The sequence below is a fragment of the Orcinus orca genome, chromosome 11 (genome assembly GCF_937001465.1).
Source record: "Orcinus orca chromosome 11, mOrcOrc1.1, whole genome shotgun sequence".
NCBI lineage: Eukaryota > Metazoa > Chordata > Mammalia > Artiodactyla > Delphinidae > Orcinus > Orcinus orca.
Window position 1 is genome coordinate 97,869,364 of NC_064569.1, and position 15,432 is coordinate 97,884,795.

Genomic DNA, 15,432 nt, shown 5'->3' on the forward strand with positions numbered 1-15,432 from the left:
CTCCCTCAGGTAGTCCAGGACTCCAACCCCCTCCCCCTAGCCTGCTAAGCTGGAAAACCATGGCTCATCCTCTCATCCCCCTGTTTCAGAATCAGCAAGTCCCCAGGGAAAAAGCAGCCCCAAGTGCAGACCTCATCTTTCTGAGTTTCTGTCTTCTCCCAGAACTTGAACCCAAAATTCTTTGCTACCTTGTCAGCTCTCTAATGCCCTCCGGTAGTTTTAAAAACTACATGTGGCCCAGGGTTTCTAGCTTTTCTCAGGGTGGGGCTGGGGTGGGCGGGGTAGTCTGAAGACCTGATCTGCCATCACTGGGGGTGCATGTTGGAGCGCGCCTTTCAGACGGGTGAAACGAAGACATATTCGAACACTGGTGGTGATGACCCACCAGAGGGGGATATCCGGGATGCAGGACTGAGGGGGATGTTGTCATAGGCAACGGGGGATGGAATCTTTTTTTTTTTTTAAACGAGTATAGTTGCTTTACGATGTTTTGTTAGTTTCTGCTGTACAGCAAAGTAAATCAGCTATACATATACATATATTCCCTCTTTTCTGGATTTCTTTCCCATTTAGGTCACCACAGAGCATTGAGTAGAGTTCCTTGTGCTATACAGTAGGTTCTCATTAGTTATCTATTTTATATATAGTAGTGTAAATATGTCCATCCCAATCTCCCAATTCATCCCACGTCCCCCTTTCCCCCTTGGTATCCATACGTTTGTTCTCTACGTCTGTGTCTCTATTTCTCCTTCGCAAATAAGTTCATGTATACCATTTTTCTACATGATTCCACATATATGCGTTCATATACGCTACCCTGAGATACGACCCACTGCAGATAGGAGCCCGGATGCTTCGTTTTGTGGTCGCTTCCTTGCCTGTGTGGAGTGAAGACGGTAATCCCGGCAGGACCCCTTGGCCCGGTCACGGTGTGGAGGCAGGTGGCCCCTGCTTTCTGCAGACCTTTCTCTCTGGGGGGAACTAGTGCTTGTCCAGTGAGAGCCATGGGCTGTGCTTTCTTCCTGTGGAAGCTCCAGTTGGCTGTATCCCGTGGCTCAGGAGCTGAGGAGGGGAGGAAGGATGTAAAGGGAAGCTGTGGAGGTCCTTGAACAAGCAGGGTGGGAGCCAGCCATGCTCAGCTCATCCGCCGCTGCTGACGGCCACCAGCTTACGAAGTCCTGCCCAGAAGTGCATCCTTTCCACGCTCAGATGCTGCTGTTCCACGGGTGGTGTCTCTCCTTTGCCCCCAGCCTGCCCATGGCTCCCCACTGCCCATACGCTCAAGTCTGAGACATTCGGCTGGGTGCCCAAGACCCTGAGGCATCTGGAGCCCTTCTCATGTTGTCACTCCTGCCAGCTGGGGCCAGAAATGACCCTGCTCTAGGGTAAGGGACAACTGGGAGAGAGAAGGCAGCTTTCTAGCACAATCTTTACTCAGAAGGTTATCCTGTCCGCTCCCCAGTGCCAAGGCAGGGAGGTGTGTAAGTGTGTGTATGTGTGTGTGTGCATGTGGCTGTGTCCTGGCCCGGTCCTCCTTGCCTGGAAACGGGGTCATGGAAGACCTCCACGGGGCTCTCCAAAAAGCCTCAACGTGCCCCCAGAACGTGCCCGCAACAAAGCAGTGGTGTCAACCCTGGCCTCTTCCCGGTCCTTTTCCTCTGCTCCAGCCATGAGGCTGGTGGTGTTGGCCGGGAGGAGGGTGTGTGCCGAGAGTCTGCGCCATCCCATGGGACGCAAGTCCATTGGGGTGGCAGGAAGAGTTGACTAGCACTTAAGACAGAAATTCTGAACTGAGCTGGGCCCGGAGGGACACTGCTCTGGTCTAATTGGGAATGAGGTTGAGGAGGGGGTGGAGAGGCTCCAACGTGGCCCCCTTGGGCGACAGTTGTTGGAGGTGCAAAACCCCTATTTGCCCAATAAGTGTGTCTGTCCCTGCTGGAGCAGGGGGTCTAGTCTTCCTCCGTGGACCCACCGGCTGGAGGTGGACTCAGCCACTGGGGGCTGTCTTCTGAGCCAGGCTGGAAACACACTGACCCACAGAGCTGCTCTCACGCTGCCCCAGCCTCGGGCGCAGGGGAAGGGGGTGCTGCTGGGGGTGGGGGTTGCGAGGGGACGGCGCTGCATCCCCAGCAATCGTCGCTGATGGCCCGCAGCTTGCAGCCCCTCCTGCCGCCCTCCAGTGCCCCTTTGGAGGCTCTGTCTCCTTTCCGACCTCAATCTTGCCCTCTGGGAGGTGGTGTCCATCAGGCCTCCCCGTCTGCCCTTGGGCTGGACCCTCTGAGGCTTCCCGGAGGGACCCACGTGATCAGCTGCCCCTAACAGCACCCCAGCAGCTTCTTAGCTGAGACCCCAGGCCCTGACCCTCCACCCTCCCGACAGAGTGACCACAATTGTGAACGCGGCTTCCCCCGAGCACGTTTTTGAAACATTAAAGCAAATTTTAATACAGGGAAGAGTTGACGTGACACTCCTTTATTAAAACCTAAGGACATCTTTATAAAAACTACTGTGTATAAAGACAAAAGCAGTGCAACAGCGGTCCGTGTAAAACACATCATTATTATCATTATTATTACATTATATTCTTATTAGGAATATTATTGGTTTTTGGTTTTCCCTGTTATCAGCTCTCAGAGAGACCCCACGCCTGCTCACGTGAAGTAGGGGTTTGCAGGAGAGAGACAAGTCTGTCCCATGGTGTCTGCGCCCTTGTCCGGCTGATCCTGGGGAGGACACACTGACCTTGGGTGGGGGGGTCCTACCTTGTCAGGGTGACAAAGCCCCCCACTCTCGCAGTCCCCACTTAGTTATTGCCCATCACCCAGACCCTGACTGTTTGGTTATTTGACAGTGACGTATCCCACTAGCTTTAACCTAGAAGATGGGGAAGAGACAGGAAGGAACCGAGGTGAGAACTTGAGGTGAGTTTCCAAGAAGAGATTCTCTTGGGGACACCAGTTTGGCTCCAGTTGTGACCACACTGGATGCCCACAGAGGCCGTGTAATCTGTAAGTTTTGGTCATGTGCACGGTGACCCTTCCTGGGGTTCGCTGACTTTGATGGGATCCTGCACATTTCGGAGAGCAGTTTAGGGCAATTCACAGGGCGCCTTACTGCACTATCCCTGGGGTCACTGTTCACAGCACAGTCTATAGAAACGGTGCCCTCTGGAGGTGGGCACTGCAGCAGCCCTGAATTTCAGTCCGTCAAGGGCAAACAGGTCAGGGCTTTGACGTGAAGATAGGAGTTTTAGGTAGAGTGTAACTAATAGTAAAAGCTGCTTACTCATCAAGCATCTATCTAGCACCAACTGTCTGGCAGCATCTTGGACTGAAAACTTGGGGGTGGGGAGAGGGGGGAGACAATGCCACCTCCAAGGTCACTTATTCTCTTTATGAATTTGAACATTCCTAACCGTTAGGCACAACAAGTCATTTCACAGGTGATCCCAGCCTCTCCCTCAGACACTGCATGTTCCCTGACATCTCCGTCTACAGCAGGAATAGCTCCCAGAGGGGCACTGGGTAAATATTTGTTGAATAGATGAATGAATGCATGCATGAACAAATGGAATCTCTAGAATCTTCTACCTCACCTGACTGCTCAACTCAACATTCAAGTTTTCAGGCCACGGGCTCCAAAGCTGCATACATTCACTTAATCACCATCTGGTGCTGCATTTGTGCTGTAAGGAGGGGCTGGGGAGCCTGGCGTGGCATCGGTCAGACGGAGGGTGTGCCGTGTTTGTTTTCTGGAGGGGACAGGACATCACCCCAGCCTGGTGGTGAGTTCTGGGGCTGCAGGTGGCAGTGGCCAGAGTGTCACCCACTCACTGGGTGGGTGGCTGCCCCGCTGACCCTTCAGATGGCCAGTGGGGACAGGTAGACACTGTCTATGCTCGCCAGGTGAGCGGTAAGATAAGAATCCCCCAAGGTTGCCGCAGAGGGGGGCCACCCAGACGTGTCTGCGGTGACGTGGCTGCCCCTCCACATGGGCAAGAAGTGCCCCCAGCGACTCCTCTCGGGGCTGTCCTGTCAACTCGGCCCGCTGCGGAATCTGTAAACTCACCTCTGAGGGCCACCTAAGGCATGGCTCCTGCCGTCGGTGGGGACCAATCAGCAAAGCTGAAAAAATGAAAATCAATCAACAACTTTCAAAAAGTCTGTGACTCTGGGAAACTAATCTTCTTTTACGGCACGACCTCTAGGAGACACAGTAAATGGGGTGTCAGAGGAGCCAGGAGCCAGGGCCTGGGCAGGGACCGTGGTCCGGAGGGACAGCAGAGGGCTGGGACACCGGCCTGGTGTGGACAGGGGTCTGGGGGTCTGCTGGGCGCATGGGAGATGGTGCCAGGCTCGATGTGATGGGAATGGCCTAAAGGGAGCTTTTGATCTGACGGTGAGCTGAGAAGCATCTCTTGGTAGAAGCCTGTTAACCCCATTCCTGGCTGTGTTTCCCCTGACGCCCCCAAGCCCTCCTTTCTAGCCCTGGGGATGAATTTGCCGGAAGGGTTTTTTGGATGAAGAGGAGAAAGGCCCCCACTCCAGGAATGCTAGCTGCCTACCTGCTCTTCCTCTAAAGCATCAGAGACGGGCTCATCAGAGAGACGGGATCTACCTGCAGAATCACACGTGTGCATGTGTGCATGTGTGTGTGTGCGTGTGCGTGTGCTTTCAGTTAAGGCCTGTTTCCTATAGGTCCCGGTCAGCGTCAGATGTCGGGCTGGCAGCTGGCGGTCCCAGGCCCTTCTGAGCTAGCGGGCTGCTCCTTGAGGTGCAGGGGGATCTCAGAGGTTCAGGTGGGGGCAGAGAGGCCCATGGGTGCTACCAGGTATTGGTTCTGCGTAGAGATTCCCAAACGCACAATTACGCTATACACAGATGAGAAGGAAAGCATAAAACTGCTCGTTATAACACACAGTTCCCAGTGGGAAAAAGTCCTTACAAATACAGGGAGTCAAAGACAAGCTCCTCAGCGGATATATTGCCATCTTCTCTCTCTTCTTTTTGTTTTGCTTTTCGTAGTATTATTATTATTTTTACAAATTATGTGGTTATAGCCAGAAGCTCACAGTAAAAAGTAAAACTAGGCAGCTCGAAAAATCAGGTTAGGGAGTCACTAAAAAACACTAACTCTGTAAATCTCTACTTGAACCTGTCACTACCCTGCATCTTATTCTCAGGGACACTCTACTCATTGGCGCGTCTGCCTGCCATGGTAGGATGGGGCAGGTTTTTGTCAGGATGGCCCGTGTCCCAGGGGCTTTGAGGAGCCCTTGACATTAAGAGGGAATGAACCGCACACGTGTGCCTTTCAGATGGGCATTCACACCCACGCACGCTGCCCTCTCCCCTCAGCCACTCCGTCCCACGCCAACACCCCACACACTTGACAGGTGAGGCTCAGAGAGGTGAAGCGATTTGCCCAACACCACCCAGCGGGGAAGGGGCAGCGAGTGCTGTGGGTCCCTGCACTCCACCCCCTGCATCCCAGGCTGCCCTGTGTCCGTTTGCTAAGTCTGTGGTGTCTGCTGAGCTTCACGATGAGGGGCCGCCTGCACACAACAGAGGGTTCTGATCCCCAGCCCGGCTGCAACAGTAAACCTCCACGGGGTCATCATTCGTTCCTGGAAAGACCTCTGGTGGAGTCGGGAGCAGCGCCTTGCAAGTTCTCAAGCCCAGGGTTGCAGATCAGGGGAACCCTAGCCCTTGCTGGTCTCTGTGACAGTGACCTCTGGCTCTAGTGTTCGCGGCAGAGAGGCAAGGCCAGCTCCTTCTTGGAGGGGAAGCATCTCCGTATGAACAGACGCACGAGCAGCCCCAGAACCGCAGGAAGCCAGAGAAGCAAGCCCCCTAAAAGTCCCTGCAGAGCTGACGTCGGCTCTGTGGACAGATGTTACGAGCATCCAAGTTTTCGTGGAAGTCCCGCCTTAAGTGGGAAGGGCTTCGACAGCCCTTTCTTTTAGTCAAGGCAGAGAAGGCACAGAACTTGCCTGGGGTCACACTGCGCTCAGCGCAGAGCTGACGTCAGAATCTGGGTCTGCGCCCACACCGCTCTCCCCAAGGCTCAGGTCTCTCTGATTCCTGAGGCCATGCACATGGGATGCAGGTGTTTGCTGATCCAGCTGGGCTGAATGACTACTGAGCTCCCCTCCATGGCGACTACTGCTCCGCATGGACAAGGCCCAGGGGCAGGTCCTGGCATGTCTCAGCGTCCAGGGTAAAGGAAACCACGCCTATCCCTAATCAAGACCCCAAGCGGAGGTTCTCTGACATTGCCTCTGCCAAAGCTGTACACCCGGGCCCTGGCGGCACCGTCTGGAGAAGGCGGGACTCAAGCCACAGGTCTGGGTCTTCCTTAGCTTGCCTGTGTGACCTTGGGCAAGCCACCTGACCCATCTGAGGCTCAGCATTGCAGTCCACGAAATGGGGAGAGTCCCTTCTTTATGGGCTTTGAGAGGACGAAAAGCCAGGCTGGATGGAAAACGCTTGACACCCTGGAAACTTCTTTCTGCTTTATCAAAGGACAGGTGTTATGTTTTTCCAGGCTAAGGTGACTCACAGCGGACCACGGCATCTGGGCTCTCACCCACCTCTCTTTCCACCCTTCCTCTGTGTCCCAGCCAACCTGGATTTCTTTTGGTTCCTTGAAAGCATCAGGCTAGTTGCTGCCTCAGGGCCTTTGCACTAGCTGTTCCTTCTGCCTGGAATATCTTTAATGTCCATGGCTGGCTCTTGCTTATCATTCAGAGCTGGGCTTAGCCCGCTCAGAAAGCCCTTCCCAGACCACCCAAGCTCAAGAGGACCCCCGTGAACATTGTTTTGACCAAATTCTCAGCTTAGGGCTCACTGCTATTGCTACCTTCCTTATTCACTGCTTATTTCTTCCCTGTCCGCTCCCCCAGCTAGGACACCAGCACCACGAGCAGGGGCCTGCCTGCTCACTGCCACGTCTGATGGGCAGAGGGTCTGTGGAAGACACTGGGTCCTGCTAGGTAAGGGTACGCGAGCAGAGGAGCCGGGCCCACCCAGCTGGGCGCTGGGGGAGATTTTGGCTTCACTGACACCAGGGGAATGAGGGTGTCTACACTGCCACCCTGGCCCTCGGGGATTTATGTGATCGTTTCCTAGGTCAGGCCCTTCCGTGTGTGTGCCCCCGGGCTGGCGGGGTGGGTGGTGGCAGTGGTGAGCTCTGTGGACAGATGTTATGGGCATCCAAGTTTTTGTGGAAGTCCCTCCTTAAATGGGAAGGGCTTCTAGAACCTTCCCCTCTGCATTTCCACAGTGCTCATCACTCTGTCCAGCAAAGATCTGTGTGTCTGTCTCTCCCACCAGATGCGGCTCCTCCAGGGCAGGGACGAGGCCAGCCTGACTCATCTCCCTTCCCGATCGCTGCCCAGCAGAGGGCTGGCAGACAGTAGGTGTTTAACCAGAATGTGCTGTGTGTAGGAGGGTCCTGCGGAAGCGACGGTGGAGAGCTTGGGTGATGGCCCATCCACTGAGAAGCCATTGGGGGGATGCTCCAGGGACTGTGTTGGGGGTACCCTGGGCTGGGGAGCTTGGACTTCGGGTTCTTATACCTCTGAGGTCAAACCGAGGACTGGTCTCCTCCTGGCTGTGAGACATGGGCCATTTCTGCAGGGAGTTCATCCCACCCACCTCCCAGGTGATGAGAGAGGGCGTACGTGAAGATAATCTAGTGCCTGCCCCGAGGATGGCCTGAGACGTGTCTCTCATTATCACTGTCATTATGGGAACAAATTCCATAAGAACGAAACCCCGCCGGCATTTTGCATCCCCAACACCCCCTGAGACAAAGCGTGGCTGTGCCCTGTGCTTGCCAACTCCATCTGGCTCACAGCTGCAGCAAGAAGCTGGAGCCCGGACGCTGGGCCAGACCCCCAGCACAAGGTGACTCAGGCCCGTCAGAGAACTTGGGGGGACCCCAATAAAACCAATCAAACAAACAAAAAGGATACCCCTGATCACACGCACACGCACGCACACACACTCACATTCAATATTCTGACACAGAGAGGCCCACAGGCCACTACTGGAGGGAGCAGAGGCAAGGGAACCACGCACGGGTACGACACATGGCCTGAATCCTCCCGGCTTCACTTGGCCGGAGCAGCTGTGTCGGTCATCCTGAGTCCACCATGGCGCCATCTCTCAGAAACCACTGGCCCAAAATGGGACTATTGCTTGCGGACGGGTAGCTCAGAAGCCCCCCCCTGCACCCGGCCCCCACCCCTGAGTTTGCTCGTAGTGTTAGAAGTCCGAGGAAGGGTTCGGGCACAGGCGGCGTTTTCTCCTCTGCCGCCACCGCGGCCGTCTTGGCTCTCCCTGGCGTCTTGAAGTGGTACTTCTCGGAGGCTGAGCCAGGTGCTTTGGGTCTCACCTCCCCCATCCTGAGGCACGGCAAAAGGGTTTTCTAGGGAAGCAGAAAGGAACAAAGTATCACATGGTGTCTCCTCCATGGTGATGCACTGGGGACATTTCTCTCTGGCCTCAGTTCCAGGAGAACCCAGGTTTTTCTCTGAGCACATGACATGTTTTTGTCTTCTAGTTATTGAGACCTGTTTGACTTTAAAGCTGGAAGCAAGACAAGCAGGTCTGCTATCACTATGGTTTCATACAGCACTAGTGCCCCTGGCCCAAGCAATAAGACAAGAAAAGAGCATAGAGTGTCAGGAGTGGGCTAGAAGAACCCTAATTACCATTATTGGCAGATCACATAATAGAAAACCCAAGAGAATCAACAGGCTAATTATTAGAACAGAGAGTGCAGATACAAAGATACAATTTTCAATCTGTAAGACAAAACCAGATCAACTTATAAAACCTATTACTCAGCCATAAAAAGAAACGAAATTGAGCTATTTGTAATGAGGTGGATAGACCTAGAGTCTGCCATACAGAGTGAAGCAAGTCAGAAAGAGAAAGACAAATACCGTATGCTAACACATATATATGGAATTTAAGGGAAAAAATGTCATGAAGAACCTAGGGAGAAGACAGGAATAAAGACACAGACCTCCTGGGGAACAGACTTGAGGATATTGGGAGCGGGAAGGGTGAGCTGTGACAGGGTGAGAGAGAGGCACGGACATATATACACTACCAAACGTAAGGTAGATAGCTAGTGGGAAGAAGCCGCATGGCACAGGGATATAAGCTCGGTGCTTTGTGACCGCCTGGAGGGGTGGGATAGGGAGGGTGGGAGGGAGGGAGACGCAAGAGGGAGGAGATATGGGGATATATGTATATGTATAACTGATTCACTTTGTTATAAAGCAGAAACTAATACAGCATTGTAAAGAAATTATACCCCAATAAAGATGTTAAAAAAAAAACAAAAAAACTTATAAAACCAACAGTGTTTTTTTACCTCAACGGTTACCAGGGTGATTATATGTCTTAGCTTAGGATAGTCCCAGTTAATACTTATTGTTCTGACAAAATTTTTAATATTGTTCCCTTTTCAGCCTCAAAAGTATTCGACTTTGGATGATAAACCAGATGGTCACCCTTGTTATAACAAACTAGAAAATATTAAGAACAGACACAGATAACACTCATAATAATAAAAAGAACCATTGTAAACCTTGGTGGTACACCAGTGGATAGGACCATATCGTACAAAGCCATGGAGAGGAAACCAGGACACTCCGGGCACATGGACAGGTCACAAGATCACTGGGATAAGGTCAAGAGTGTAAACGCCAGCCCACGGGGCACTTACAGCTTTGATTGGCAGAGTTGAGTTGCCTTTGTTCTTTCTCCTCTTGAGATCACCTCCAAACAAGGATAATGAGGAACAGAAATACAAACTCCATCTCTGGCAGACACAGTGAATCCCCTGTCCTATAGCCATTTATAGGGGTAATTACCCAGTCACAAATATTCACCTTCCCATACTCCCTTGCAGACCGGAGTGGTCACATACCCACTCTGGCCAATGCTATGCAAGTGGAAGTCTACTGGGAAGGGGACATGGATCCAGAGGAAGAGCATGAGAACAAAGGACATTCACTAATGTGGCTGGAGTGGGAAGCAGGGAGAAACCTGGTTCTGGTGGCAGCCCCAGATTGCCCACCTCCACACCATTGTAGTTGGGTTTCTGCAACTTGTATCTGATTACAGCTACCAGCAGATAAACCATCTTCCACCAAACTCCAGTGTGTCCCAGGGGCAAGGGGGGAAGATAATGGAGGGGTTAAGCCAACAAAGTCCATCTTTCCAGAGGGCTTGATACTCCAAATGGCAGAGTCAACACCCCATTCTGCATCACTGCACTCTGGGTGACAGATTCTGTGGTTCCCCATCACCTGCTTTATCATTCTCCATCTAGTACACCAAATATTTTACTTACTGGTCTAGCATTTTTTTTTTTTTTTTGCAGTACACGGGCCTCTCACTGTTGTGGCCTCTCCTGTTGTGGAGCACAGGCTCTGGACGTGCAGGCACAGCGGCCATGGCTCACGGGCCTAGCCACTCCGCAGCATGTGGGATCTTCCCGACCGGGGCACGAACCTGCATCCCTTGCATCGGCAGGCGGATTCTCAACCACTGCGCCACAAGGGAAGTCCTGGTCTAGCTTATTGTTTGTCTCTCCCAACTAGAAAATTAGCTACATGAGGGTCAAGGTATTTGTGTGTTGTGTTCATTTTTGCATTGCAGGGTCTGGAGCAGTAACTGGTACACATAATAAGTCTTTGTTGAATGAATGAATGAAGCAAGAATTTGAAGCCCAGATGAACCCGATTTTAAGTATAAAGTCAACAGAAAAACTTCTAAAAACACATTTTTGAATTATAGCTCCCATGAGCCCTTCTTGCATAAATTAACAGAGGATACATAGAGGATAATAAAGGATAACATCCTATACCTTAGGATAACAAAGGGTAAATAGAGCAACTCTGGCAAGAGTACTAGCAATGAGAATCTATTTAACTGTAGGTCTATGTCTGAAACTAATGTATTGTGACTGTTACAGAAAAGAACAAAAAAGGAAACAGAGAACCAATATAAACTATAGTAGGGAAGGTGGAGGTCAGAAAGAGGGAGGTAACATATGCAAACTATGTCTTATTTGCTTATAGTTGGGAGTCCAAAAGGATCAGTTAGAGATGGAAATAACATTAGAGGTGCAAAGGTAAATGGAAAAATTAATATAATATAATCAACTAAAATCATTTGATGGAAGTGAGAGAAGGGGAGGGAGAGTAGATATGTTCTAATTTGGGCATCATTCATAGTAGGGAGAAAATAAACAGTGTCTAAAGAAATAGAGGATTAAGTGTATCATATGACAGTATAATTATGAAGATAACTATGGGATGAAAAACACAGCTTTCCAAATTGTCAGAAGATATATAAACAAAAAAGAAAACAAAGAAAACAGAGGCCATATGGTGAAAATTGACAACCCCCACAAAAGCTATAAAAGCATAAAGCATGTCATAAACTATGATGACAGAACTAAGACTAAATGTAGCTGCCGTATTAGTAAATGTTAATGAGACACACACACTTGCTGAAAAAAAAAAAAAAAGACTCAGAATGGTTTACAAGCAAAATCCACTGAAGGTAGAATAATTCAGAAAGGTTTCATATAATAAGATGAGTAGTTGATGAAAAAGTTTTGGAGATGGACGGTAGTGATGGTTGTACAACAGTGTGAATGTACTTAATGCCACTGAACGGTACAGTGGTTAAAATGCTAAATTTTGTTATGTGTTTTGCCACAATTACACAAGAAAGAATGGGCAGAAACAAAACAAGTGCAAACCAAGAGAAAGCAGGGGTCTTGATCTGAATGTTAGACAGAGCTGAAGTCAGGGCAAGAAATAGAGAATGAGAAAAAGACAGCATTGTGTGGGGATCAAGGATGAGAGTCACCATGAGGACTTAAAGTAATGAGTGTCTTTGTACCAAGTAACATAGCCTCAACGTTCATAGAGCAAGAAATCTGAAAATGTAGGAAGAAAAAGACAGAGTATGTTAATATTGGTGCATTTTAATTCACCTCTCTCAGTCCCTCACAGATTAAGTTGACAAAAACATAAATAAGGTATAGAGAGCCAAATAACCTAATTAATAACATAGTATGTGTGGTTTTTTAAAATTAATTAATTTATTTATTTTTGGCTGCATTGGGTCTTCATTGCTGTGCATGGGCTTTCTCTAGTTGTGGCAAGCAGAGGCTACTCTTCGTTGCAGTGCGTGGGCTTCTCATTGCGGTGGCTTCTCTTTGTTGTGGAGCACGGGCTGTAGGCACATGGGCTTCAGTAGTTGTGGCATGTGGGTTCAGTAGTTGTGGCTTGTGGGCTCTAGAGTGCAGGCCCAATAGTTGTGGCACATGGGCTTGGTTGCTCTGCGGCATGTGGGATCTTCCCGGACCAGGGCTTGAACCTGTGTCCTTTGCATTGGCAGGCAGATTCTTAACCACTGCACCACCAGGGAAGCCCTATGTGTGTGTATTAAACAGAATCTTCCTTCTGTTCAAATGCTCTTGAAAATGCACACACAAAAAGCAATTATCAGGCCACAAAGAAATTAAATTCCAAAAAGTAGATGTAAGGCAACATTCTCTGATCACAATACACTAGAATTTGAAAATGTTAATAAAAAAACCACAAAACAAAACCCAAGAAGTTTTAAAATGCTTTAAAATAACTCTTGTGTCAAAGATAGAGCAAAAATTCAAAGTTGCAGAATATCTAGACAATAATGAAAATAAAAAGATTACATTTCAGAACTTGTGAGATGCAGCCAAGACAATGCTCAGAGGAAAATTTATAGCTTTACATATTTATATTAATAAATAAGAGAACATGAATTAGCTATCCAGCTCAAAAATTAGAAAAAAAGGCAAAATACTGAAGGAAGGCATAGGAAAGCACTTGATAAATTAAAACTGAGATGAAGTTAAACACATAAAAGGAAGAAATGAATAAATAAATACAATTTCTTACTCTTTTTGAAAAACAGGACACATTAACTGTTGGTGACTTTAATAAAGCAGAAGGAGAAAGTGACCACTTAAAAGTTATCTGTACTTTTCCTTTCCAATTCCGCTTCTCCACTATCTCTTAACCCCTCTAGATAGGCTTTTGACCCAACTATTCTGCAGGGTTTACACTTGTTAAGGTCACCAAAGACCTCCATGTTGCTAAATCCAGTGGTCAATTCTCGGTCCTCCTTTTACTTATCCCCTTGGCAGCACTGATACAGGTGATCACTTCTCCTGCTTCCAGGACACTCCAGGCCCGTCTCTTGGTTCTCCTCCTAATTTTCATGCTGCTTCTTCTCAGGCTCCCCCGTGGGTCCCTCCCCATCTTCTCGGTCTCCTCTTCTCCTTTCCATCTCTACTCACTCCTGAGGAAATCATCTCCTCTCAAGGAATTAACTACTCTACATACATTAATGTCTCTTTCAGCCTCAAGCTCACACCGTAGCTTCAAACTGTCTACTTGACATCACCAACTGTATATTTAATAGACATCTCAAACTTAATATGCTCAAAACTAAAATCCTGATCCTCTGCCCCAAATCAGCTTTCCCCACAATTTTCCTGACTTCAGTAAAAACAACTCCAACAGAGTCCCAGAGCATCTTTGGCCCCTCTCTTTCTCTCATCCCCAAATCCAGTCCACTAGTAAATCCTTCAGATGTATCCATGAACCTTGCCCTTCTGCCACCTCCATTGCTTCTACCTACCATGGCCTCCTCGCTTATCAAGCTCTTCTGTCTACTCTCCATACAGCAGCCAGAGGGATCCTGTGAAAATCCATGTCATGTCATGTCCCTCCTCTGCTCAAAACCCTCACTGGCTCCCGTCTCACTCAGAGTAGAAGCCAAAGACCTTCCTCTCCATCCTCTCTGGTCACATCCCTTATCTTCTCTCTTTTGCTCACTCCACTCCAGCCACGAAGGCTCATTTTACGTGTCAACTTGACTGGGCCACAGGGGTGGTGCCCGGATATTGGATCATACGTGGTCCTGGGTGTGTCTGTGAGGGTGTTTCTGGATGAGATCCGCCTTTGAATCTGTAGACTGAGTCAAGTGGATCACCTACCCAACGCAGGTAAGCCTTCTCCAGTCCACTGAGGGCCTGGATAGAAGAAACAGGCAGAGGAAGGGAGAATTCCCTCTCTGCCTTCCTGTCTTTGAGCTGGGTCATCAGTCTTTTCCTGCCTTCAGACTTGGATTTGGACTGAAATTTACACCATTGGCTCTCTTGGTTCTCAGGCCTTCAGACTTGGAGTGGTCCTGGGCCATCAGCCCTGCGAGATCTCCAGCTTGCCAAGTACAGATCTTGGGACTTCTCAGCCTTCAAATCTGCACGAGGCAGTTCCTTGGAATAAGTCTCTTTATATATATAGCTATCTCTATGTAGATTTCACATATTTTATCTGTATTATATATAGACATATATTTATATATAGATATCTATCTATAATCTAGATTTATATATAGATATCTACATCTGTGTCTATACTATATCTATATCTGTATCGATATCTATCCTACTGGTTGTGTTTCTCCAAGAACCTAGACCAAGACAGCACCTGCACCAGCATGCTTCCCTCTCTTTTCCCAGATAAACACGTGTCTATTCCCTTTCGTCCTTCAAGTCACCTCTTACTGAGACCTTCTCTGACCACCTTATTGAAAGTTGGACTCCATCATCAACTCCCTCCCTGCTCTCATAGTGTTTTTCTCGCTAGCACGTATCACCATCTAACAGTCCACATATTTTATTTTATTTGTTATTTGGCCGTGCCGCCCTGCAGGTGGGATCTTAGCTCCCTGACCAGGGATGGAATCCACATCCACTGCAGTGGAAGTGCAGAGTCTTAACCACTGGACCACCAGGGAATTCCACACGTATTTTAAATTGTCTGTAGCCTCCATATAAATGGGAGCTGGCCCACTACTCTACCCCCAGGACCAATAACGACACCTGGCACAGAGCTGGCGCTCAGGAAAGATCGGGGGAACACACAACCTACCCAGTCAACCCTGTGCAACAAAAATCAGAAACTTGGATGAGATGGGTGAATTTCCAAGACAATAGAAACCGCCCAGAGAATCCAGGAAAAGTGAATCTAAACAAAGCAATGCCAGAAAGAAACTGTCCAACGGCAAATCCAAAGGCTATAAAATAATAGAAACGCAAATGAAAGCCATAATGAGAAGGCGTTCCAGAGCACAGCGCAAAGGAAGCTTCTGCATTCCTCCACTCATCACGTCTGCAGAGATCAAAAAGGTTGAGCGCACCATGTGTTTGCTGGGTTTGGGGGGGAAACCTCTGCTTCGTGCTGGTGGGAGGGACGTCAGGTCACTCCTGGAAGGCAGCTTGGCGCGCACCCAAGTTATAGATGCGCGCGCCCTCTGACCCAGTAATTCCACTTAACCACTATCC

At 49.3% G+C, this 15,432-nt stretch overlaps 1 protein-coding gene across 1 annotated transcript in view; it reads right to left on the reverse strand.

The window, feature by feature from the left end:
- Nucleotides 1-2,456: 2,456 nt before the first annotated feature.
- SHISAL1 (shisa like 1) overlaps nucleotides 2,457-15,432 on the reverse strand; it is an 81,211-nt gene continuing 68,235 nt past the window's right edge. The window contains exon 5 of the mRNA XM_004279575.3: nucleotides 2,457-8,433. Within this exon, the coding sequence (XP_004279623.1) occupies nucleotide 8,433 (1 nt within the window). The 3' untranslated portion in view covers nucleotides 2,457-8,432. The remainder of the gene's footprint in view (nucleotides 8,434-15,432) is intronic.